The sequence below is a fragment of the Mustela lutreola genome, chromosome 1, assembly GCF_030435805.1.
Source record: "Mustela lutreola isolate mMusLut2 chromosome 1, mMusLut2.pri, whole genome shotgun sequence".
Taxonomy (NCBI): Eukaryota; Metazoa; Chordata; class Mammalia; order Carnivora; family Mustelidae; genus Mustela; species Mustela lutreola.
The window spans coordinates 16032261-16058101 of NC_081290.1; the positions used below are offsets into that span (position 1 = coordinate 16032261).

Genomic DNA, 25841 nt, shown 5'->3' on the forward strand with positions numbered 1-25841 from the left:
TGTGTAATTATACATAAATGTAAGTGATCTTAGATTTATGTTCGCTTATATTGCATTTTAGCATCTGCTGTGAAAACTGTGCTATTTGCATGGCTACATGATAAGAGCTCAAAGGTTTGGAGCCAATCATTGTTTTAAGGTGGTATTACCCATAAAGTAAAATGGATTTTCAAGTTCTTACAAGAGTATCTTTCAAGGGCAGAACCTTAGAATATGAACTTTCTCTTCCCTTCCCCCTCCTTCCTTCTTTCCTGTTTTTTTTTTTTTTCTTTTTTTTTTTTTTCATATATATTGAAGAGCACCGATCTTCAACTATAATAGACCCTGGGAACACCATCATGAAAACCAAACCAAACCAAACCAAAAATATGTTCCTTCCTCTTCAGAAAGTCTCTGTATTTTGATGGATAATCACATGTAAGTTGTCCAACACAAGATAATATGACACAAGCCAAAATAGAGGCATGAACGAACTGCTGACTGAGTCCACGTGGGCGATTTTCTCTTTTACTGCAGAAACTGAGAGTGGCTTTAGAAACCTCCTCCAGTTATAAACAGTGAGGGCAATCTGACAGATCATCCTGAGGGTATCTCTTAACAGTAAGGGGCAATCTCCTAAAGTAGAAATTATCTCCTCTAAATGCCTTATATCCTCAGCTTTTCAGCCTTTAACGAAGGCACAGAGCTACAGAGATACCTCTGGAGAATTGGGGAAGGAAGGCAAAGAAGAAGTCTCTACCCACTTTAGAGGTTCAAATGTGCAAACTTTTCAGGCTCCGTAACATTAATATGTTATATTTTATTAGTGGATTTTTAAACTGACAGTCATCAAATAATTTTCAATCCCTGTTGATCTACTGGGATTCAACTAAGTAACCTGAGTCCACCAGTCTGTCACCACATAAAGCCTATGAATGTCACACTCATTTATTTTCCTATGAGAAGTTAGTTCTCTTTTTAGAGAGATTTATTGTGAACTGACTACTATATCAACATATTGGATATTTTATTTGAAAATTTATCTTATTCTTAAGTCAAGAAAGCTGTACCTCTGCCTTCTTATAAACTCATCATTTTAACACCATTTTGTGAAAACCGTGTATTAATTATCACCTGTCTTTTTTCTTATTGCAGTTGAAGTTGCCTTATTACATATTTTCACTGCCTCCAAAATAAACATTTTATATTACTTCATGTTTGGGAGTTTCTGACTTTTTAATTATTGGCTATTTGATTTCTTAAAAATAAAAATGTAATGTAATTATAATTTCTTTTAACAAAACATTCCATGAATTACTGGCTATATAACTAAGTACTTCATTTGTCAGTACTGGTCTTTGTGCCATTTAATATCTATTTATTATCTCATTAACTTCATTTAATAAAATCCATTTGTAACCTGAATTTAATTTAATAAAGACTTTAACATAGAATGCCTGAGATGTTCTAGATATATTCTACTACTTTTGTACAGTTAGGAAAATTTCAAAAAGCTTTCACACTAAAATTCCTGAGAAACTACTTTTGCCTGAAGAGATACATCAAATATCTCTTCAGGCAAAAGTAGTTTCTCAGGAATTTTAACTCAACATTTTAAGAAGCATATAAGCAGCAAGAACAACCACAAACCCTGAGCTGTTGCATGCTAAAGGGAAATCTGCTTAATTTCAAAATGAGAATAAAAAAAAAAAAAATCAAGTACATTTTTCTACAACTATAAAAAAAAGAGATCCATAATTGTCTTGTTTGCTTTTACTTTCAATCAGCATTTCTGGCATTGCATAGATATAATGTTTTCTTTTTTAGATTCCTTTTTATTTAAATTGGGTTTAATTAACATAAACTGTATTATTAGTTTCAGGGTAACATAATGTCTTCTTAGATTTTTATTGGCAATAGAATTCCTGTAACTTAAATTAATGGTCCATGTATATCATGATTTAAATATGTAAGTACAATTCCACTAAATACTTATTTTTTGAGCGATTTCTTCTTGGATCTATACTGTGCTATAATAGAAAAAAATCTGGACTGACAGTTTAGCTCTCTTCTGCACACAATGACACTATATCCCCTCTGCCAGATTATGTCTTTTATAAATACTCACATCATTCACCATCACATCCATCCTGAAAGGAGGGACCAACATGTGGAGTTCTATAATACATAATGCATGTGAGATGGAATGTGATATTTTTTCAGATGGGCCCCTGCTGTTGCCTCATGGTTATTCATTTGGGAGGTTGGAGACTCTAACACTCAGCAAGCGATTGCAAGATGATCAAAGTGTTTCCATCAGTAGAGAATTCACATGTGAAGCTAATTCTTAAATGAGCTGACAAAGAAAGTCTCACCTTACTTTATCAATCTGCTTCGATTCTCTAGAATTTCTCCCTGTCTGTACTAGATTCAATCAATCAGTAAATCGTTTTATTCTATATATGATATACCTCTGAACTTTACCATCTTAGTTCAAATCATTACCACTTCCAACATACCAACTGATCTACCAAACCCCATGGCATGTGTAGCAAAACAATAAACATACTATAGTCTGTATCTTCTGTACTTATAGCTCATACCTGTTCCACAGCATCACCAAGTGAAACAGAACTTGCAATTTGTTATTATAGGTGAATCATTAATTATCACATTATCATTTTAATTGTCACCTAGCTTCTGTTCAATTTACAGCAGCCAGATTGATTCTTTTTTTTTTTAATTTTTTTTTAAATTTTTTATTTTTTATAAACATATATTTTTTATAAACATATATTTTTATCCCCAGGTCTGTGAATCACCAGGTTTACACACTTCACAGCACTCACCAAATGTCACTGCTCTGATGAAAACCCTCCAACAGCTACGTATATCACTCAGGAGAAAAGCCAAGAAAATCCCATATTCTTGAAGGTTATTTCCTACTCCCAACCTTCATCTCTCTGGTCATGTCTTTAAACACTCTGTTCCTGAATTACTCTGCTCCAAACACACTGGCCCGCTTGCTGTTTCTCGAATACTCTGGATGTGGTGATCCCTCACAGTCTCTGTCCTTCATGCTACCTCTGCTGGAAGACTTTTCTTCAAGCTCTCTGCGTAGTTTGCTTTCTAGTTTGGGCTTTTGCTCATATTATCTTTTTCTTCCTATCAGAATCATATTTCTTCTTTCCATTATGCTGATATCTTACCTCTTTTATGTTTTCTTCTTAGAACTTATCATCCTTGAATATATTACATATGTATTTATTCTCTATCTCATTTCTTAAATATTCTTTATAATTGAATATTAGTTCTATGTGTGCCATTGTGCCATAGTATTTTAGAAAGTGCTTTCAGGTATAAAACTACTTATATTTAACCCAGTTCTGCTTCTTATTGGCTATGGGACAGGACACAGCTCTCTTAACAGGTAAGTGCATCAGTCTCCACTCTGTCAACCAGGACCTAACTCGGGGTTGTAAGGAGTTCACATGAGTTAACTGAATAGAAAAGTACCTGGTACATATAAGACACTGTTTAAGTGTTGGTTATTATTTTAAAATAGAATGAGAGAGAGAGAGAGAAAGAGAGAGTTTTTCTGCTCTAAGACGTAGAAAATTTACCGGTACATAGTTGGTGCTCAATTAATACTCTTGAATGAAACAAAAAACTCCACACATATTTACATATCATAATTGTTGTTAGCTTGGATCCTTTTATATTAACAAAATAAAATGTTATTTGCATTTGTATAATGGCAATTGATTTGTAAAATAAATATCTAAAATATAATGCTTGGAATTAATATTATGAATAGCATGACATGACAGTGAATACTTCCTCTTTTTTTTTAATTCATATTATTTAAGTTACTGGTCATGTAACTTCAGGAAGATATTCATATTTCATGACTACAATTTCTTCATCTTTTAAAAAGTCTCCGTGTCATTTACTTCATAAGATTGCTTATGATGACCAAGTGCTATCTGTATAGTTAATAAAGCAATGTTTACAATGATAAATATTCAATACATTTTCCTCCATTCCCCTATCTTCACCTTTTTCACCCACTCTGTTTTGTTGTGTACCATGATGAAGAGTAAGTTTTGAACCAGGGTATTTGCATTCAAAGTCCATTCTTGTAAATTGTTACCTGTGTCCCCAGATAAATTACTTAACTACTCAGAGTCACAGTTTTCTTTCATGTAAAATGAAGATAATAATGTTGTATCTGAAGCCATAAAGATGGTATGTGAATTAAATTACTTAGTAAAGGTAAAGGTCTTGGAATTGGGGTGGACTCTTTTTAAGCATTCAGTGATGTTAGTTACGACTGTTAGCAGTATTCTTAATGGTTTTCAATGTGGTTTCTCCATTACACACTAATTTAAAACAAAAACGAGATACACAATTTAATTAAAACATTACACTAGCTAGCAAATGCATATCAGTGATGAAACATGATGATCTATATCAAAGTAATAGATGAAAGAATAGCAAATAGTATATATGAAGCATTGAAATTGATCTAAATTCTAGGTTTCAGTAATACTCAGATTCTTTAGGTCCATAATAGCTGTTTAGGACACTTTATGTTCAGAAGAGAAAGTGGTAGAACTCCTTACCTGTATTATACATTTTTATTCAAGTTTCATGCTGTATTTAGTATTTACACTTAAAATTGTCTCCATTGAGATTATAAATTACACGGTTGCCTTTTCTACATTTAAGCCTTTGAGAAAAGTGCATTCTAGAAGCCTGTCCTTCAAAACAACTTTTGAAAGAAATTAATAAAAGTTATTGTTAAGAAACAATGTTTAAAATATATATTATTTAACCTACCTATATATCTGTATCTCTCCATCAAGAAGATGAATACTAAAAAAAAAAAAAAAAAAGAAGATGAATACTTAGATGAGGACATAAGATGTGTCTTTTGCAATGTAAGGGATATAGGGTCAAATATTTGATGATTGGAAGGATAAACTCTTGTAAACATTAACGCTGTTTATTAAGAATTTTTGGCAGGTTCTCACACAGGAAATTGGTAAAATTAAACTTGCCTACTTCTTTGAAGCAACTTGTTTTGTGCTTTGAAATGAGGGTGAGAGGCATGCATTTATTTCCTGAGAGAAGCTTTCAGAACATAATCTAATTTCACCACTTTTTTTTTTTTTCAACTTCTGCCTAGGAAATAAGCAATGTTCCATATGATGTCTGCTTCTTCAGTATAGATCCTAGAGTGAGGAAAATGCGCAGTCGATCCACCAGCCAGTCTGTGATATACGTGTAGTGTATGAGAAAAATAAGTGTGTGTTGTTTTCAACCACTTTTTCTGGCACAACCTATTTTAAGAATGCATTTAATGAAACTTGAATTAGCATGATTAAACCTTTTCTTAAAAAGTGATAGTTTAAATGTTAAATATTATTTCATGATTTTGTCAGTTCATTACTAAAGGTCCTTTAATCATTAGAAAAACTTAGAACAAAGACAGAGAAGTTTTCTATATCATTGTCATTTTTTCCCCTTCCATTTAAACTGTATAGAAGAACTACATCAAACTTAAAAAAAAAATCACAGAAAAGGAAATTCTCAACCAAATGAAAAAGCAACTTATGGAATGGGAGAAAATATTTGCAAACCACATGTCCACTAAGGGGTTTGTTTATAAAATAGACAAGGAACTCATACCAATCAAAGCAAAAGATCAAATAATCCAATTTTAAAATGGGCAAATGAGGTTAAAATAGTATTTTTCCAAATAAAACATACACGACAGACATGAAAAGATGCTCATCATCACTGATTATCAGGAAAATGCAAGTTAAGACCACAATACAATATCACTTTGCAACTGTAGACAAAAAATATCAAGTGTTGGCCAAGATATGGAGTAAAAGGAACATCGTACACTGTTGGTAGGCTGTAAATCAGTACAGTCATTGTGGAAGACAGTATAGAGGTTCCTCAAGAAAATGAAAATAGAACTATCATAAAAAATAAAAAAATAGGGATGCCTGGGTGGCTCAGTGAGTTAAGTGCCCAACCTCAGACTAGCTGGGCATGAAGCCTGCTTAAGATTCTCTCTCTCCCTCTCCATCTGTCTCTCCCCCACACACTTGCACCCTGTCTCTCTCTCAAAAAATAAAAATAAAATAAAATAAATTAAAACATAGAACTATCATATGATCCATTTATCCAATTTTGAGATATATATCCAAAGAAACTAAAGCTGTCATCTCAAAGAAATTCCTGTAGCCCCTTTTTATTGCAACATTGTTTACAAAAGCTAAAGTATGGAAACAACCAAAGTGTCTATTAACAGTTGAACGAATAAAGAAAATATGGTGTGTATATATGTGTGTGTGGCGGGGTTGTGTGTATAAAATGGAATATGATTCAGCAACCAGAAAAAGGAACTTTTGTGATTTATAGTAATGTGGATAAAGCTGGAGGGCCTTATGCCAAGTTAAATAAGTCACAGTGAAAATGACAAAGACTGGATGATATTACTTATGAATGGAATTAAATAAAAACAAAACGAAACAAAACAAACAAACAAAAAAACTAACTCCTAGAAACAGAGTAGAAAAGTGGTTTCCAGGGGCTGGAGGGTGGGGGAAATAAGAAGAGAGGTTGGCAAAATGGTACAAAATTTCAGTTATAAGATGAAGAAAGTCAGAGAATCTATTATATAACCCGATGACTATAGGTGATAACACTATATTGTATGGTTGAAATTTGATGAAAGTGTAGAACTTGAATGTCCTCACCATAGACAAATAATATGAGGTGATAAATGTGTTAATTAATTCAATGGGGGAAATTCTTTTTAACAAATAATGAGTGTGTATATCAAATCCCCACATGGCACATTTTAAATATCTTACCATTTAATTTTTCAGTGCTACCTCAATAAAGCTGAAAATGTATCATAAAAATATTTTAGTTATGATCTGAAGTTTATTTATAAGTAAGATAATATTTGTTCACTCAGAGTACTTCTTATCCATTCCAACTAAAATCTATGCAGTATATGCAAGTATGTATTCCATTAGCTAATGTAAAACCTTCCAATGGAAATTCTTAGAGGAATATTTTTCTCCTTCTTGAATTAATTAATCTTAAAATATGATTCTCTAGGTTAATACTCTTCCATGTATCTCAAAAACCAGGAACAAAATGTTCATGCCAGTTAGCAAAACTGCACCAGATATTTTGCCTGTGTGTGTATGTGTGTGTATGTGTGTGTGTATTTTCATGCCTCTGTATTTATTCATTTCTATTCAATTCAGCTTTTACTCTGTTTTCTGTCTTTATTGTTGGACACATTTCTTTTTTACACAAAGTTTACTGACAATTTTTGGTTTGTGCGTTGTAATTACTGTCAAATGAATTTCAAAGAAGTTGTTGTTTGACCTTATCCCTTAATTTCCATTTCTTTAAGCAGGATAAGCAGTATTCTGAAGACATCTGTTCATTTCAAGGAGACCCTGACAGAGTAGCTAAAATTTAGTTCTAGAAAGTCGCAATAGTACAAAAGAGTTTAATTGTGTAATATTGCAGTATGTGTGTAGGTGGCAAATTCAAGCAAATCCTAGATTTCACTTCGATGTGAAAAGCTTTAAGTCTATCAATTCAGGGGCACCTGGATGGCTCAGTGCATTAAATCTCTGTCTTCTGCAGAGTTCATGATCTCAGGGTCCTGGGATTGAGCCCCACATCTGGCTCCCTGTGGGCTCTCTGCTCCGCAGGGAGCCTGCTTCCCTCTCTCCCTCTGCCTGCCTCTTGGCCTACTTGTGATCTCTTTTTCTCTGTCAAATAAGTAGATAAAATCTTAAAAAAAAAAAAAAACTCTATCAATTTAGAATATTGGATAAAGTAATAATGACCCAAAACTCAATCATGATCAGTGGGAATTAGAAGTAAATTTTGATTCAACTAACAAACACCATTTACCTTGTCTACTTAACATTTTAAGATTAATTTCCTCTAATGAGAAAGAAACATTAATGAAGAGAATTTCAGGATTTCAGATGTCAGAATACTTATCTCTCCCATCTGCACAATTAATTGTGATTTATAAAAGTGAATAAATTATTGTGATGATAGTTTGTCTTTTTTATGAGGTATTAAAACTTGCTAAAAAGTAGAAGTTATTATGAATAAACTTCCTGATGAAGCTACAGAGACATGCATTTTAGTAATCAGAAAGTCTTATATATTCTGTTAATTATCATCTTTTCCTTTCTTTGTGCTCTGAGTACAACTGAAGGGCTGGAGGAGTTGATCAAGCACAGTCTTGTGGCTAATTGAGCAATACTGTCTGAATCATTTAATAGTTAATTATTTTTTTTTCTTCTGTATTTGACTAAAATTGCTCCAGCTAGGGCAGTTCTCAAAGATTTATTCAAAATCAGCACTTTTCTAACATGTGAAAGTCAAATGTAATTTTTAAAAAGTAAATTAAAAACTTTGTTAAAAGCTTGCAAGAACAACCCATTTCTGCATGTAGGTTTCTTTCAGGAAAGTATAATCTTCGTTTTGAAAATTTGCAAATTCAGAGAAAAAATGCATATATCAAATTAGAAGACTTTCATTTAAATTATTCTGGTAAAGCATGTAGCTTTTCCCCAGAAATGTACTTGAGAAAGACTTTTCATACCAGATTTAAAAACTTCTGTTTTCACATGACTTTGCATTCACAGCTTTATTTTTTTATTTCAACAAAAGTGACTTTAAACATTATTACATGCAATATGGTACACTAGATATTGAAGCACAGACTAAAATAACACCAGGTCATTGTACTCAAGGACTTCAGAGATAGTTGGAACAACTAGCATGTAAACACAAGATAATATGCATTCATCAAGTGATAGTTGAGTAACAGTGAACTCTAAGGAGTTATTGATCATGAAAATTATTTGTTTTTCCAGATTAAATGGCTCTTGAAATGAAGGGTGGACAAATAATTGATACTCTAGAAAATAGTATGTGGGTTTTAGGCATTCTTACAAGAGGAAGCAACATATAAAATTGTTCTGTAATTAAGTAATGGTAAGATAAAGCCATGAACAATGTTAAAACAAAGCACCATGTTTTAAAAATATAATTCATATATAAAGCTAAATTATCAATATTAAAATGAAATATAGTTATGTTCAAGTATATAAATATATATTACCCTCTCTAAAAACTGTTTTAAAAATATTGTCTACCATCTTCCAAACAAGAGCAATATTAGGAGTTATTTGGAATTTTCAAACAGATTCTTTAAGCTCCTTTGCTTATTTACAGCACTACCCAAATGAGAATTAATATCATCATTCTTTCTGTGCTTCAATCTAAGAACATTTTTATTTAGAAAACCATACACATAGAAGAAATCAGAAAAAAAAATTCTGTGAATAATGTAGCACACCCTTGGTTGTAAGTCTATTAATAAGAGAGTGGAATATGGTACAATCAGTGCACTCATTGTCATACTTTTAATATTTATTTAAATATTACATATAATAATGTTAATTAGAATTGCCTGGAGTGTTATTCTGTGCCATCCTTTATGCACTTTATTCTTCACTTCACTCTCCCAAAATAGCTGTAAGATTTAAGTGTAGCAATAAAATACACTGTGAACACAATAGTCTATATGTGTTTAGAGAACATATGGTCATGGATATGTCCTTTGCAATAGATCTTCAAGTATTGTTGTTGTTGCTGTTTTTAATAAGCCAGTGAAAGGGGTCAGGGGTGGAGAAAAATTTCAGTTTGCAAGTTTGGTATGAACAAAGTCAGATGGTCATAACAATAACAAACTTAATTATTCATCTAATATATATATAGCATTAATTTTGATAGAACTATAACATTTTGGGATAGGATATTTAATAATGTTACCAATGAGGGGGCTTGGATAGGATATTTTTCCTTATGATATTCTGAGGTAAACATTTCCCTCTGTTGCCCATAAATCAACTTCATATACTGAAGCTCTTCTGTTACAAACTCTTTTACCTTCTGTCTATCTCATATATTTAGTCATATTTTTTTTTTTAATTTTTTTATTTTAATTGGTAATCTTACCAGTTTGGAAAGCAGAAATTGAATATCATGGACAAAGAAGATTCAAAAATATATTTTTGAGATGTACATTTAGAGAAGCTCATAAATTAACACAATTATTGCATTATACAAAAACAAAATTTAAAAAAGCCATACAGATGCAATATTTCAAGGCTATCAAAGCAGTAATGATTAAAAAGTCAAACAAAACACCTTGGTTATTTCATAATAATTTTATACTTTAATAAATTATGTTTTCTTCTTAAAATACAAGAAATAAATACATATTTTTCTCTAAATATTTTATTTTCCTTTTTAGGTGGTGCAAACATCTACTATTCACGATGTTAAACAAAAATTCCACAAAGAATGTAAGTTTTATATATAATTTAGAATTTATGTTACAGTTTTCTCAAATTACTTCAAATGTATCCGTAAGAATAAGTTCCATATTAGAATGGAAAAGTGTATGGAAACCATATTTTTATAGAAACTCAGAAATAATATGGTATATACTTCTTGACTGTGAGCACTTTCATATCTAACTATAATGTACAATACTCTTAGTTTTTCACAAAATTATTTTCTCCTTCATATTTGAACATTTTTGTTATATCAGGAAACATTCTATTTGAGAGACGTTATTGAGACCAAGTATTTTCTTATATGTAAGGAAAATATTAATAAAAAATTTTACTCCAAGTATTTATACTGGCCAAATCTCTCTCACATAGGATTCCTTTATACAGTAAATTAAAACTATATTATTTACTTTGATTAATAGCTAAATTTACCTCATTAAGAAGTCTCTTTGTTTTTTACTTAGAAATATTTATATGATGTTTATTTAAATTAGATTTTTATTTTATAATTTTCCGATAAAGTTTATTCTTAACTTAAACAAAGTCAAACCAAAAACAAAGTCAAAAAATTGCAGGGAGACCAGAAATCAAGATCAATCAAAACACCTGAGAGAAAAAAGAATGAAGATAAAAGACAAATAAGGAGAGCTCTCCCCCTGGAAACCTAGTCCTCTGGTGACTGTGTTTCCTTCTTTACAAGATTAATAATTCCTATTATAACTGCAGGGCCTGCAAATAAACAGAATCAGAGGTATCATAATACAAAATTTATTCTATGTCAGAAAGTAAAGAAGTAGGTTTATAAAAAATCTAACAATTGTAGTTACATACATAAAACTACTATTATTTGAATATATTTATGAAACTTAACATGATATTCAATGTTATCAGGTTTTAAATATCCTAAACATAAAATATTAAGGCAATCAAGACATAACTTTGTTTTGTTTCATTTTTACCATTGTAAATTATTAGTATTAGTGCCACTTTTCTGATTGCTTTTTATTATTTGGTACATACATTAAACGGAATCTCCAATTGATTGCCTGAGGGTAGGGAAATAGGGAGATGGATAAAGTAGGTAAAAGAGATTAAGAAGTACAATCCTAAAAAAAAAAAAAAAAAAGAAGTACAATCCTCCATTTATGAAATAAATAACACATGGAGATGTGTTATACAGCATAGGAAATATAGTTGACATAAAAGTGGTGTATGGTGACAGATGATAACTTTACTTCTCAAGGTGATCATTACATAATATATATAGGTATTGAGTCAGTATGTTGCACACCTGAAAATAATGTATTATGTATCAGTTATATTTTAATAAAAAAAGAAATACAGTATTCAAACAATTTTCATTCATTGTATTTCACTTCAAAAACTTACTGGTTTTTAAGTTTTACAAAGCACAAAAACATTTTTTGCTGTGTTACATTACAGAGAATTATCTGTAAGTCAATAAAATTGGAGATTCTGTTTAGCTTTACCTTTTTCTTAGTTCTATTTTCAAACTTTCTTTACTGTGATTTTCTTGCCCTGTAAAGTGACTATCTTTTCCTCTTCTTGGTTTTGTAATTTTTTAGTTCGGCTTTGTTTTAAGAGTCATCTTTTAGATTACCCTGATGATACCACAGCAGTCAGACTAGTGAAGAAATAGAATAGGAAGGAGACCACAATTACAATATTAGCTGTTAAAATAAGAGGGAAAGAACAATGGTTTCATGAGAAAGAGATTCTAATGAAACTTTAACTTCTAATGAAACTTCACATACATGCAATTTCATCTATTTCTTTTCTTCTCCTTTGTAATCTCCAAAAAAAAAAAAATTATGAAATGCCTCAGCCTCAATACTCAGTCTTTCTGTACCTCCACACATGCTTTTATTCATACTTGTGATGATTGTTCTTGCTTGTATCTTGAAGCCTCTCCTAGAGACTCTCAGAGACCATCACACTCACGGCCCTATAAGACATACTCTGTTTACTCTCATTTTCTCACAAAGGTTGTGCAGAAGAATTAAATCTTGTTTGGGCTGAGCTGAAAAATTAAGAATCATGGAAATCTAGGTGGCACTCTGACTAAAACTATGTAAATATTTTATAAGATTTCAAAAGATTAAAAAATAAAAACTCTATGTTAAAAAACAAACTCAGGGCACCTGTGTGGTTCAGATGGTTAAATGTCTGCCTTCGACTCAGGTCATGATCCTGGGGTCCTAGGGCAAGTCCCACATCTGGGTCTCTGCTCAGAAAGGTCTGCTTCTCTCTCTACCCCTCCCCCCCTGCTCATGATCTATCTCTGTCTAGCTCTCTCTCTGTAAAATAAATAATTAAAAAAAAACCTCTATTACATATTAAAGCTGAGTAGCATAACCTTATTTCATGTTACTCAAATCAACAACTATTCCATGATTTATTTATTTTAAATTTAATTTCAGTCTCTTTTTGGGGTACAATATGACTTTATTAGAATAATTGTTAATATTTTAGAACATTATAAGGACTTCTAAGAAGCCACAGACAACTGTGTATGTACTAATTTAAATCTGTAATGTTATATTCCACTTTGTGGCTTTGATCAATCAACAATCAAAATGTTTTCGAGAAAAACAAGTAATTATAGTGGAAAAATTCTGCCCAAATGTTACAATTTATTTTGTTATGCTTTATCACACTCAAAAGTATTTAAGTTCTTATAGTCTAGATTTCCTTAGAAGACTGATGAATACAATAGCATGGTTAAAATAGAAGATATATTAATAAATAGAATTTAAAGATTTTTAAAAGCAAAGGTGTAGTGAATATATGCTTTCAGAACTCTGTCATTACTTGTCTTAGGAAGGAAGGCAAGGAATCTAAAGCAGAGATTAGAAATACCATTACTGTACAAAGTTGTATAAAGGTAGGATTTCATCTAAATAGTTTTAAAAAACACCTTTTTTATCAAATCTTTAAAAACCTTTACTGATTTTGTAGCTAAAAGTGATTTGCAATCACAAGATAAAGTGCTCTGAATACTATTATAATTTCATGCATAATCTCTAAAAGAACTAGCCATCAACCACTTATTGTGAATGATGACTTCTGTGATTGTTTGGTGAAAGTAAATACCATAGTTATAATTAAAATGAATGAGGAAAAAACTCTCTAAAGATCTGGTATACAAGAGAAGCCATTTTAGCTTTCTTTCTAGGTTAACAGAACTGTATATAAACTTCATTTAAACCAAAGGCTGATTAATGGCTTCCCTAAGCATACCTTGTACACCTGCTTATAAATGAGTAGCTTAAGGGAAAACTATCTATTCCATGGGTATCAATAAGTGCTCCTACTGCCTCAATTCCTTAACATTAAAACTTGTGATTCCTGCCTATATGCTAATCTATAATCTTCTGAACTTTTACAAGAAGTACAAAGTATATAACCATATAAAAACTCTTCATTCTCCAGAGCACTTTCTTTCCTGTGAAGAGCATGTTTCCCTGGCAACTATCCTAACTTAGACTCAAATAAGACTCTCTCTTGAAAAAAAATTAAGTATGTATATATGTGTATATATTTATAATTTATATATATGTATATATATGTATGTGTGTGTATATGTGTGTGTATGTATATATATATATATATATATATATATATATATATATTCTTCTAGTAGAATTCTTCTCCTGAAGTCAATATTGCACAATATGTTCACTAACTAGAATTTAAGTAAAAATTTATATATAAATATATATTTATATATAAATAATGAACAAATAGTAAATAATAATATATAATATATCTTACATATTCATTTATGTGTGTAAATATACATATATATATATGTGTGTATGTATATATGTACACATATAGGTACATATATGTACATATATACATACACACATGTATATGTATATATGTACCTATATGTATATGTGTGCATGCATATGTATATGTATATACACATATACACACACATGCATGCACAAATACACACACACATATATATCCTTTTTTTAGTACTGTGATATATCATGTTGATTGATTTGTGAATATTGAACCAGCCATGCAGTCCAGGAATAAATCCTACTTGATCAAGGTGAATAATTCTTTTAATGTACTATTGGATATGATTTGTTAGTATCTTTTGGGAATTTTTGTGCTCTGAATACTATTATTCATCAGTGGTATTGACCTCTAATTTTCCTTTTTAGTGGTGTCTTTGTCTGGTTTTGGAATCAAGGTAATGCTGGCCTCATAGAATGAGTTTGGAAGTTTTCTTCCCATTTATATTTTGGAGAAGAGGTATTAACTCTTCTTTAAATGTTTTTAAATGTCTTGTATAATTCCCCTGTGAAGCCGTCTTGCCCAGGACTTTTGTTGGGAGATTTTTGATTACTGATTCCATTTCTTTGCTGGTTATGGGTCTATTAAGATTTTGTATTTCTTCCTGTTTCAGTTTTGGTAATTTGTATGTTTCTAGGAATTTGTCCATTTCTTCCAGATTTCCCAGTTTGTTGCCATATAATTTTTCATAATATTCTCTTATAATCATTTGTATTTCTTTGGTGTTGGTTGTGATCTCTCCTCTTCCATTTGTGATTTTATTTATTTGGGTCCTTCCTCTTTTCTTTTTGATAAATCTGGCTAGGGTTTTATCAGGTCTATTACCTGTTTTGAAGAACCAGGTCTTAGTTTCATTGATCTGTTCTACTTTTCTTTGTTTCTTATTATTTCTTTCTGCTGTAATCTTTGTTTAAAACTCTCTTATGTTTTAGAGACTCTAAAAGTTTTGTTCATTTAACATTGACAAATCCAATTTTAAAATTGGTGGGATATAAAATCTAATGAACATTTGAAGAATACTGAATGGGATTCAATCTTTATGTAATAATGAATTGCATAAGATTTGTTAAATGTTTTCAGAGTTACATCAATGTTTATATTTTCAAAGCATATATCAAAGTTTGTATATAATTGACAAGATTAACCATGTGAGATTTTGATTAATATGAGCATTTGTACCAAACACTTGATGATTAGTTTCTTTCTAGATAATTCATCAGAAATGTTTTGGATCTTTATTTGACACTAAGGTTTGAACACTTCTTCTTCTTCTTTTTTTTTTTTTTGGAAAATTGTAGGTAGTAAATGGTTTTTAGTGTTTCTAGATCATGCTTCTTCTTAAATTATCAGAAAAAAATTAGGATGCTGTGACATTTTGATTTATAGTAAGAAATGTATATTTGGTTTTCATCTCAGTTTCTGGCACAGAGCTCCTAAAAACCTTGGGATAGCTTAAGTAATGATAGCAACAAAAATTGTCTTTTGTAATGTTAATGAGACAAATTTTGGACTACACCTAAGAATGGGGGCTTGTTGATAGGAGGTTTGGAACTTTCAGTCTCACCCCCAGGCCTCTGGGCAGGGGAAGGTCTAAAGTGTGAATCAATTGTCAATAACCAAGAGGACTGAATACAGAGAGCTTCTAGAGAACATGTGGATATTCAGGAAGTATGTTTTGTTTTGTTTTGTTTTTTTTCGGACAAATCATTGAAGATCTGAGACATTTCTCCATCTTTGTATTCATCTCTTCCACCAGACTCTTTCTGAGTTATATCCTTTTGTAATAAACTGGTCACCTAATAAGTAAAATATTTATCTGAGTTCTGTTAGCAGCTTTCTCAAATTATTGATACCTGAAGAAGAGATCATGGGAAACTGTTTTATAAGTAGTTGGTCAGAAGAACAGGTGACAAACTGGACTTGCAACTGGCATTTTTTTTTTAAAGATTTTATTTATTTATTTGACAGAGAGAGATCACAAGTAGGCAGAGAGGCAGGCAGACAGAGAGAGGAGGAAGCAGGCTCCCTGCTGAGCAGAGAGCCCGATGTGGGACTCGATCCCAGGACCCTGAGATCATGACCTGAGCCGAAGGCAGCGGCTTAACCCACTGAGCCACCCAGGCGCCCCTGCAACTGGCTTTTGAAGTAATAGAAAGGTAGTCCTATAGGACTGAACTCTTAACCTGTGGTATCTATTGGTACCTCCAGGTATACAGAGTCAGAATTTAGTTAAATTGTAGGATGCCACGGTGGTGTCCCAACCGTGGATAGTTATGGAGGAACACCCTCCCTCCCCCTGACACATGTTGAAATTGGTTGCCAAACCCAAAATAGATGTTTTGAGCCCTCCAAAATCAGAATAATACCACCATGAGGTAAGTATTCCATGAATTTTTCTACTCACCAATTTTTTATGGACTGGTAACATAATCGTCAAAATTGATAAACAACCATGTTTAAGAGAATTAGAGGAAACCATGAAGGGCAAGGAAAATGAAAAGAAAAGCTCTTTTCCTGTGATTTTATCTTGTTATTGTTTTCTCTTCTTTTTTCAAATTAATGTGTCTCAAGTATTAGTATCCTTGTGTTCTTCAAACATTATTCCTAAAAAACATAGCTCTCTTAGCTTTCATTGCCATCCCTGGGCTACGGAAATCTATTTTTATTGAAAAATCTATTTCTAAAACCTGTAAACTTTTTCTCCACATAACTGTCCCTTGATAGTTAAAACCTCTAATTCTTCTTCAAATGTATTTCTTATTGTTAAATTGCATACTTTCTGTCAATGATTACAGCATCATTTTTTCTTTTCTTTTTTTTTTTTTTTGGACATTTGAATCACTTTAAAAATTGTTTATTAAGTTTAAAGTGTCTCTTAAAGTATCCCTTTCCCTTCCCCATGTGTGCTCATGTTTTTCTATATTATTTGGAACAATCTATCTTTAAAAGATTCACTAAATCATCAAGATATAAATGCCTTTTTGTTCTCTATGAAAATATTTGATTTTTCTTAATTATACTCTCATTTTTAATTGAAATATTATAGCCGACATCAAAGTTTAGTTGTTGCTCTCAAATATTGTGCCTTATAATATCTTTGTATGTCTTATTCTAGTTCCTTTGCATTGATGTTTATAGTAAGGAAAATAAATATAGCCAACTTTTATCAAATAGTCACTCCTTGTTACTAATATTGTAAGAATATTTCTGGGCAGCAAATATTTAAAAATACAACTTTTTGATTATCTAGTAGTATTTTAGTTTTTGTTTTACGGATAAAATTCTTAGAAAGATTAAATAACCTGCCCAGGGTCACATAGCTAATAAATGGCAAAGCTGGAATTCAAACTCAGGGAATATGACTCTGTAACCTATACTCAAACCACTAATCTCCATTGTCTCTATTTTACTGAGTCATATTTTTAAGTTGTTTTTCCAGGAAGAAGTTCAGATATTACCTGTATATTTTACTTCAGAAATGTTATCCTAATTCCCCCATTTGCAAATAGAGTACTAACTTGAAAGTTAGTTTTAAGAAATTATGTAATGAATAATATTAGTATAATTCTATGCATAGTTCACATTTGGTTATAAAAATTGAAATCTCTCTAATGTCACATGGCACCATATAAGATCAGTTGTTAAATTAAAAACAATGGTTAATAAAAATGATGATTAATAATGTTAATAACAATAAGAGGAGTGAGTGCAAAGAAGGTTTGGAATTGTCAATGGAATTTTCTCCTGTAAGACTGATCTCAGCAATAGTGTGATATGTGAACTGAAGTAAAAAGTGAATAACAATCAGTTGAAGTGTATCTAGTGCGTTCTTTCAGTGTCATCAAAGAAGTTTCTGAAAGACAAACCAAGTCATTTTACCCATGGCCTATGTTTTATCTATTAGTTGGTATCACCATACAAAGTTTCAATGATGTTTATAATTTATTGGACTACTTGTCTCTGAGTTCCCCCAGAGAGCATGAGGTCAGGGGAGGATGAGGGGAGTAGGAGAAAGAAGCAAGAAAAAGCAATGGAATTAGCAAACCAATCGCAGTTTCAGACACTAAAGGGATGTATAATTTATTGTGGCAGTTGAAATGCATATAATTCTTTGCCAAAAGGCCAGGAGGACATAAACAATGATACACTTTGAAAGGTTCAAGGAAAATAACTCAAAACAAAGATAACACAGTAGAAGGATTTATGACACATAGTATAGAATGATGAGTATTCTCTAAGCAACCTGAAAGGAGCCTCCTGGACAAGGCTGTAGAATTCCCTGATCTCTCTATGAAAGGAGCTAGAAAAATGATAAATGTAACCACGGGAAGAAGTGGCAGAATGTTTTTCTTTAAAAAGCTAACTATTAACTCTATAAGTAGTTAATATTCTTTCTATAATAGTTTCCTCAGCAGCAGAAATTATGAGTCTCACCAAGAATTTAGATAAAGATATGGAAAAATTTGACTGGTTATTCAGTCTTGTGTTAACAGACTAGGTTACATTTTGTGAATGTTATGGGAATTAAGTGGCTAGTTCCCTTCTAGAAATCTAATCACCACAGTCCAGTAAGACCCTACACTCATGGGCAAACATCTCACTAATTTTTTTAATATTACAGTTAAATTTCAAGATTGAGATAAGTTAATAAATCCTGTTAATACTGATGTACTGAAAAAATTTAAAAAAAATACTGATGTTCTTGTCATTGAAGAAATTCTAAGGAATGTGCTACTTGACATTAAAAAAAAAAAATAGATTATATGGGTCTCCCTGAGCTAGAAATAACAAAAGAAATATATTAGTTAACCACATTCTAGATAAGTCTCATGCAAAATATTTCAGGAAAAGAGTGAATTTTTATAAATCTCATTTAACCCATTTAAAATTTAATAGGATTTTCAAAATATCTCTTCTTATTAAGCATGTTATATACATCATTTTAACAATTTTTACTCCACATATTCTTGTTTTCTTCAATAAAGAGAGAATTGATACAATTTGAAGCCAAATAATATTTGGTAACTTAAAAAATAGGAAATATTTTTCAAGTTTTCACATGATTGTCTCACAAAATTATAGTTTAGGTTTTTTTTTTTGTATTTTCTTTTTTTATATAAAGGTTTTATTTATTTATTTGATAGAGAGAGACACAGCGATAGAGGGAACAGAAGCAGGGGGAGTGGGGGTGGAGGAGGAAGAAGCAGGCCTCCTGCAGGACAGGAAACCTAATATGGGGCTCCATCTCAGGATCCTGGGATCATGACCTGAGCTGAAGGCAAACACTTAACAACTGAGCCACCCAGGCACCCAGGTTTTTGTATTTTCAATTTATCTTTAAAAAAAAAAATCCTTTTTGGGGGGCGCCTGGGTGGCTCAGTGGGTTAAGGCCTCTGCCTTAGGCTCAGGTCATGGTCTCAGGGTCCTGAGATCAAGCCCCACATCAGGTTCTCTGCTCTGCAGGGAGCCTGCTTCCTCCCCTCCCCTTTCTCTGCCTGCCTCTCTGCCTACTTGTGATCTCTCTCTCTCTGTCAAATAAATAAATAAAATCTTAAAAAATATATATGTATTTTTTTCTTTTTGCTACTTGAGTAACAAAAATTATTTAATTTAACTTATTTCAACAAATACTCATTCAAGTTAAATTATCAAGTATTATGCTGTACTGCTATAGATGGATATTCGTTGTCTAACCATCAAGACTTTGTAGCATACAGAAAAACATCTGTCTATACAAGCATACACACATACACACAAATTGAATGATTTTCCAGAATTGCTTAATGTTGAATTCATTCATTAAAAAAAAATAATTAAAATTTTATTTTACATTAATGTTAGTAAATGTTACTCTGTATGGTCACAGATGCTCTCTTGATTCTTTTTTTTTTTTTTTTAAGATATATTTATTTATCTATTTGGCAGACAGAGATCACAAGCAGGCAAAGAGGCAGGTATAGAGAGGTTGGGGAAGCAAGCTCTCCGCTGAGCAGAGAGCCTGATGTAGGGCTCGATCCCAGGACTCTTGCGATCATGACCTGAGCTGAAGGCAGAGGTTTAACCCATTGAGCCACCCAGGCACCCCTGCTCTCTTGATTCTTAAAAGGAATTGACAGGATATATCCAACTTTATTTTTCATAAGTCTATTTCAAAATAGTCAACAACTTATATATTAAGAGAGAGAAATGAAATCTTAAAAAAAAAGTAATACTGGAAGATTGCTTCTCTAATCTTGAAATTTTAGAGATATTGAGGATTAATTTGTTCAAAAGTGGCAAGTTGAGATAAAAAAGGGAACTAAAAAATGTATCATCCACCAACATATTAAGAACTGCAAATGTTTTGAGATAATATTTTGAAAAGGCACTACATATCATATTTATTTCATTACAGTGTACATAGGTACTGCAACCACAAAGTGGAATAATATATTTTTCAGAACATGGTTTCTTATGGTATCTCATTAATGCTTTCTATTGTGAAATTCAGCTAATAATATATAGAAAAATACAATATTGTTTTCTCTGTTGTCTTAACTGACTAAAAGCCCTTGTCATAAGTACTTCTCTTAACTTCCTTACTTAAGCCAAAATTGTTTTTGTGGCTTCAGTTCCAATCATAGGGTCAACCACTGGCACATATTAATGCACCAGGTGTTGAAAATAGACCTCTTCTCATTGTGACTACTTTAAAATACTGGTCAAATTTACATTGCTGTGTACTTACTGTTATCAGAAACTCATAGAAGTGTCAAAAATTCAGTTTACCTATGTGATGCATTATTGTTTGCAGAATCTTAGGAGACTAAGTTGTTAGGAACAAATGCCCATTTGCCAGTCAAGTTTCATATAATACAACTATCATAACTAATATAATTCCCAAAGTGCATGAGGTATGATCTTGTTTGTAAGTTGTTTCATCTCTCATATTGGAACATTTAAATCTGTGGATTACTCTGCAACATTAGGGCTGCTTTGATTCATCTTTAATGACAGGCTGATATTCCCAAAGGCTGATATTATAAAATAATTTTGTTTTATAATCTCCAAAGTTCAAAATGGTTGAGATAGAATTATTTGAACTTGAGCAATTGACTATATTATAGACTTGCCAAATATAGAATAAAGATATTCTATCTTTAACAAATGAGTGATTTCAAATTTATATTTGAATATGTGATTATGTGAAGAAATTTAAATTCAAAGGAAATAGATATCTGGACAGTGAAATATCTGGACTAGTTATGATACCGTATAAGGGAATATTCTCAATAATGCAAAACCAGAAAACACACAGAATACTAAAGCCACTGGTATGATGTCATTATCTTGCAAACTTTAATGAAAAGGCAATGTTCTTTTTGTTTTTTACTTTCTTTTCCTCTTTTTGATTTTTCTTTTTTGATACTGTTTTTTGGTTAAATTATGAACATAAAAGATTATGGACATAAAATGTTGTGAGTAATGTAAAATAGCAAGGGAGCCTATTAAGACATGTCTTAACAACATTAGTCCTCTCTTTTCTGAGACTTTGTCCCTTAAGGACATTTTCAGAAAAACTTAGAATGCATCACATTGAAATTCTATGTAAACAATCTAAAGACAAGAAAATGACCTTGTTGAATGCTTTATTAATGATATTTCATGATTACAAGAAAATGTCTAAAATAGGTTATTCTTATATATTTTGTCATCTAGTTGATTAAAATATCTTTAATTTTTCATGTTTCATAAAAAGGTCATATTTAAAGTTACTTGGATCTTACCTCAAATCTTTTGAAAAATAAATAATCTCATTGTTAAATTCAGATGTGCTAACATGTATCACAGTAGTTTCTATAATCCCAAAAGATATTAGTGTGCAATGTCTTCTTTTTTTTTTAAAGATTTTATTTATATATCTAAGAGAGAGAGATAGAGAGCATGGTTGGGGGAAAAGAAGAGGTAGAAGCAGACTCCCTGATGAGCAGGGAGCCATACCTGGAGCTTTATCCCAGGACCCTGGTTCATGATTTGAGCCAATGGCAGGTGCTTAACCTACTGAGCCACCCAAGTGGCCGCAAATGTCTCATTTTCATGTATCATTTTTTGGTTTGATATATATGTATTTTGTTGGCAAAGCATCAGATTCAATTAATGAGATTATTTTTGCAAGATAACCATAGCTTCACCTTATACTATAATAAAATAATGAACACACAAGATAAATTTCCAAAAATACAAAAACTCACAAAGAATATTATTAATGTCTTTACTAAAAGCTAGAGATTCTTCTCTATGACTATATATACAATTTCACATATCTTACATAATGTTCTCCAATAGCTTTTCTATCAACATATTTTCTAGATATATATTGATCATCACTGGAGATATACTTTGGATGGTTGATAGACTTTTTTGGATACACATTCAAATTGTTCTATAATAAAGAAATATTATGTTTACTTACTCAACAATGTTGAACATTGAAAAATATTTATTGAACATTTAACATGTACCATGCATCAAGATACTGACCAGAATAATTCATGGTTTTGAACTTCTTTAGGTGTATTTGTAAAAATAATAACAGAAAAGATTGCTATCATAAAACAAATCTTATTTGAAATCCTAACATGTATTGCCAAATTTTCTCTCCTGGTTTATAGACTTAAAACAGTAGTTTAGAGACCTTCCTTCCTTTCCTCAATGGCCCTGGATATTAACAAGTTAATAAATTTTGATATTTGATGTGTGGAAAAAATAATCAGTATATTGATTCACTTGTGAATTAATATTTTCTTATTTGAGATTTTAATATTTTTTTCTGGAAATTGTCCATGGTCTTAACACATATCTTTACCTACTTTGATGTTTTTGCTTCTTAACAAGATAGAAGATCTTTATGGGTTAGTATATAGGACATAAACACTTTTCCCCAATTTTGCTAGAAAAATTGTTTTTATTATTCCAATTAATTATTTATTTTGGTGTGTTTTCTGTTTTGTGTAGCCTATTCAGAAGTATTATTTTCATCATCTAATCTTTAGAGACATTGATTTATGCCTTATTCTCACACTTGTCAGTTATAGTTTTATTTTTCACCTAACTTTAAAAGAAAATCTGTAATTTATCCTGGTATAGGGGATGGAGTACCAAATTCTCACCATTTTAATTATATTTTATTTTTAGGATTTTATATTCTAATTGTATATTATTATTAGTGAATTTATAGAGCTATTTTCTTTCTTTCATATTTATTTTTATTAACTTCTTCAATTTTTTACAAAACAATATCAAAATGTTAGAGAATTTATTTTATTTCTTTGATATCATGATTTTGCCATTCTTTTACTGATAATTTTGGTTAAATAACTCCTTGATATCTTTTTCATGTATTGTTCATAAGCTTGAATTACAAACATTTTCAGGGACATGATATTGTGTATATATAATAATCCAAACATTTCCATATTACCATTGCATTTAATTTTCCAGTAATTACCAAAACTGAGCCTGCATACCACTCTCATCTTTCCACCAGTTACTTTAATGAGTACTAATTATTTAATGAAATGGGTTGGAGTAAAACATTCTTAGAATAAATCCACATTGATAAAGCTTTAATTATAGTATCTCCTAAGTGATAGTATGGTGATACTATGTACTATCTGTATACCATGTGCACTTTAATATATAGACCTCAGGGGTGCATATGTGTGTGTGATCACATGGTAGAGAATTGTCATAAAATTTATATGTAGTTAAAATATTTACATTTTCTACTATAGAGCTGAGAAAATATAGAGATTATCTAAAATTTGTTTTGAAAAAATTAACGAATGAATTTATATGAAAAAAGAAATCTTTTAACTAACATTTTTAGTGTAGAAAAAACATTTTCAAGAACTCCAAACAATATACATTATAAATATTTTTAAAAATTTTTTATTAACAAGTCAAAACTCATTATAGCTTTATGTTCTTAAGAATAGGTTATCTTAATTCCCCTTTAGGGTCTTTTTAGTCTAAAAACTTAATGTTAATAATTTCCAAGATGGGGGAACCTGAGTGGCTCAGTTGGTTAAGCTACTGACTTTGGCATAGGTCATGACTCCAGAGTCCTGGGATCGAGTGGTGCATTGGGCTCTGAGCTCATCAAGGAGTCTGCTTCTCCCTCTGACCCTCTCCCCTCTCATGCTTTCTCTGTCTCTCTCAAATAAATTAAAAAAAAATTCCAAGATGTACATAAATAATGTGAAAAAGTCAAAGCTTTAATGTAGGAAGAATATTTTTGACATTTTTATAGTATCTTTTTGAGGTTGGCCAAATGTTTATTAAGTGAAATCTATAATTTTGTCACAATCTGCAGTACATCTTTTATTATTATTATTATTAACATGTAATGCATTATTTGCTTCAGGGATACAGGTCTGTGATTCATCAGCCTTACACAATTCAATTCACAACACTCACCATAGCACATACCTTCCCCAGTGTCCGTCACACAACCACCCTTTCCCTTCCACCACCCTCCCCCCCAGCAACCCTCAGTTTGTTTCCTGAGATTGAGTCTCTTAGGGTCTGTCTACCTCTCAGTTTCATCTTGTTTTATTTCTCCCTCCCTTCTCCTGTGATCCTCTGTCTTATTTCTCAAATTTCTCATCTTTTATCGAGTTTACTTTAAAAATTTAAGTCATAAACTTTTCTCTCACTTAAAATCTCCATGCTGTAAGATGCATGTCATTTGAGTATATTACTATTCATTCTTCTTTGTTTGTACTTACCTACCCAAACTTTCTCTATTTTCTTTGAGGCATCTAATAAATTCTGGCTATTAGAGTTCTCCTTCATTTCAAGCCCTGGCATTACTTTGAAAATTACATCTAAAGTGATAATAATCCAATGTGCTAGTCTCAAAACTACTTGCTTTTTCTGGAATTTTCACTTCCACTCTGCTTTAGCTACTTACCATTTGTCCACACCATGTGATTTGATATTAGTTATAATTTTAATATTTGAAGCCAAACAAACAACTTGTCCATCTATGATTCTAAACATTTCACTCTTTTGTTCTGGAACTCAGAGAGATACAGTCTCTAGAACACTATCTTTCTTCTGATTTATCATCTAGCTTAAATTATATTTTGTACTTTATCTAAACTGAGCTCTTACTAGTTGATCCATATCGGTTTCTAACTTAAAACTTCTGTATATTATCTGAACTGCTCCCTTACAGATTAATCCAGATCATACTCTTAGCTCCACTGGGCAATCGTCTCTCTAAATCCTTAGTCGATTTACTCCTTTGAGTATTTTTTTTTTCCTGTATCTTCAAAAGCTTTCTAAAAATTCTTTCATCAAGAATTCCCCAACTTGCATACCACTTATAGCAATACCATGACTCTTCCTTTCTCCGTCACTCAGCACTCACTTCAAAACACTTTATTTTGTCAGTATGCCAAAGACCTTTCTAAGGTCACTGGCAGTTTCCCTTTTGTTGGGGCAGTAGATCATTTTTAGTTATGTGTAACCTGAACTCTCAGGTTCAGGTTGGTATACAGCTTTCATTGTCTTTTTCTGTTTATTTGATTCTAACACCGTCCACTTGATTCT

General features: G+C 31.4%; 1 protein-coding gene across 2 annotated transcripts in view; it reads left to right on the forward strand.

Moving 5' to 3' along the window:
• The window catches only part of TECRL (trans-2,3-enoyl-CoA reductase like), a 102945-nt gene that overhangs the window by 16078 nt on the left and 61026 nt on the right, over nucleotides 1-25841 (forward strand). For both annotated transcript variants that reach the window (XM_059160301.1, XM_059160293.1), the window contains exon 2: nucleotides 10367-10418. In XM_059160301.1, coding sequence (XP_059016284.1) covers nucleotides 10367-10418 — 52 coding nt within the window. The remainder of the gene's footprint in view (nucleotides 1-10366; nucleotides 10419-25841) is intronic.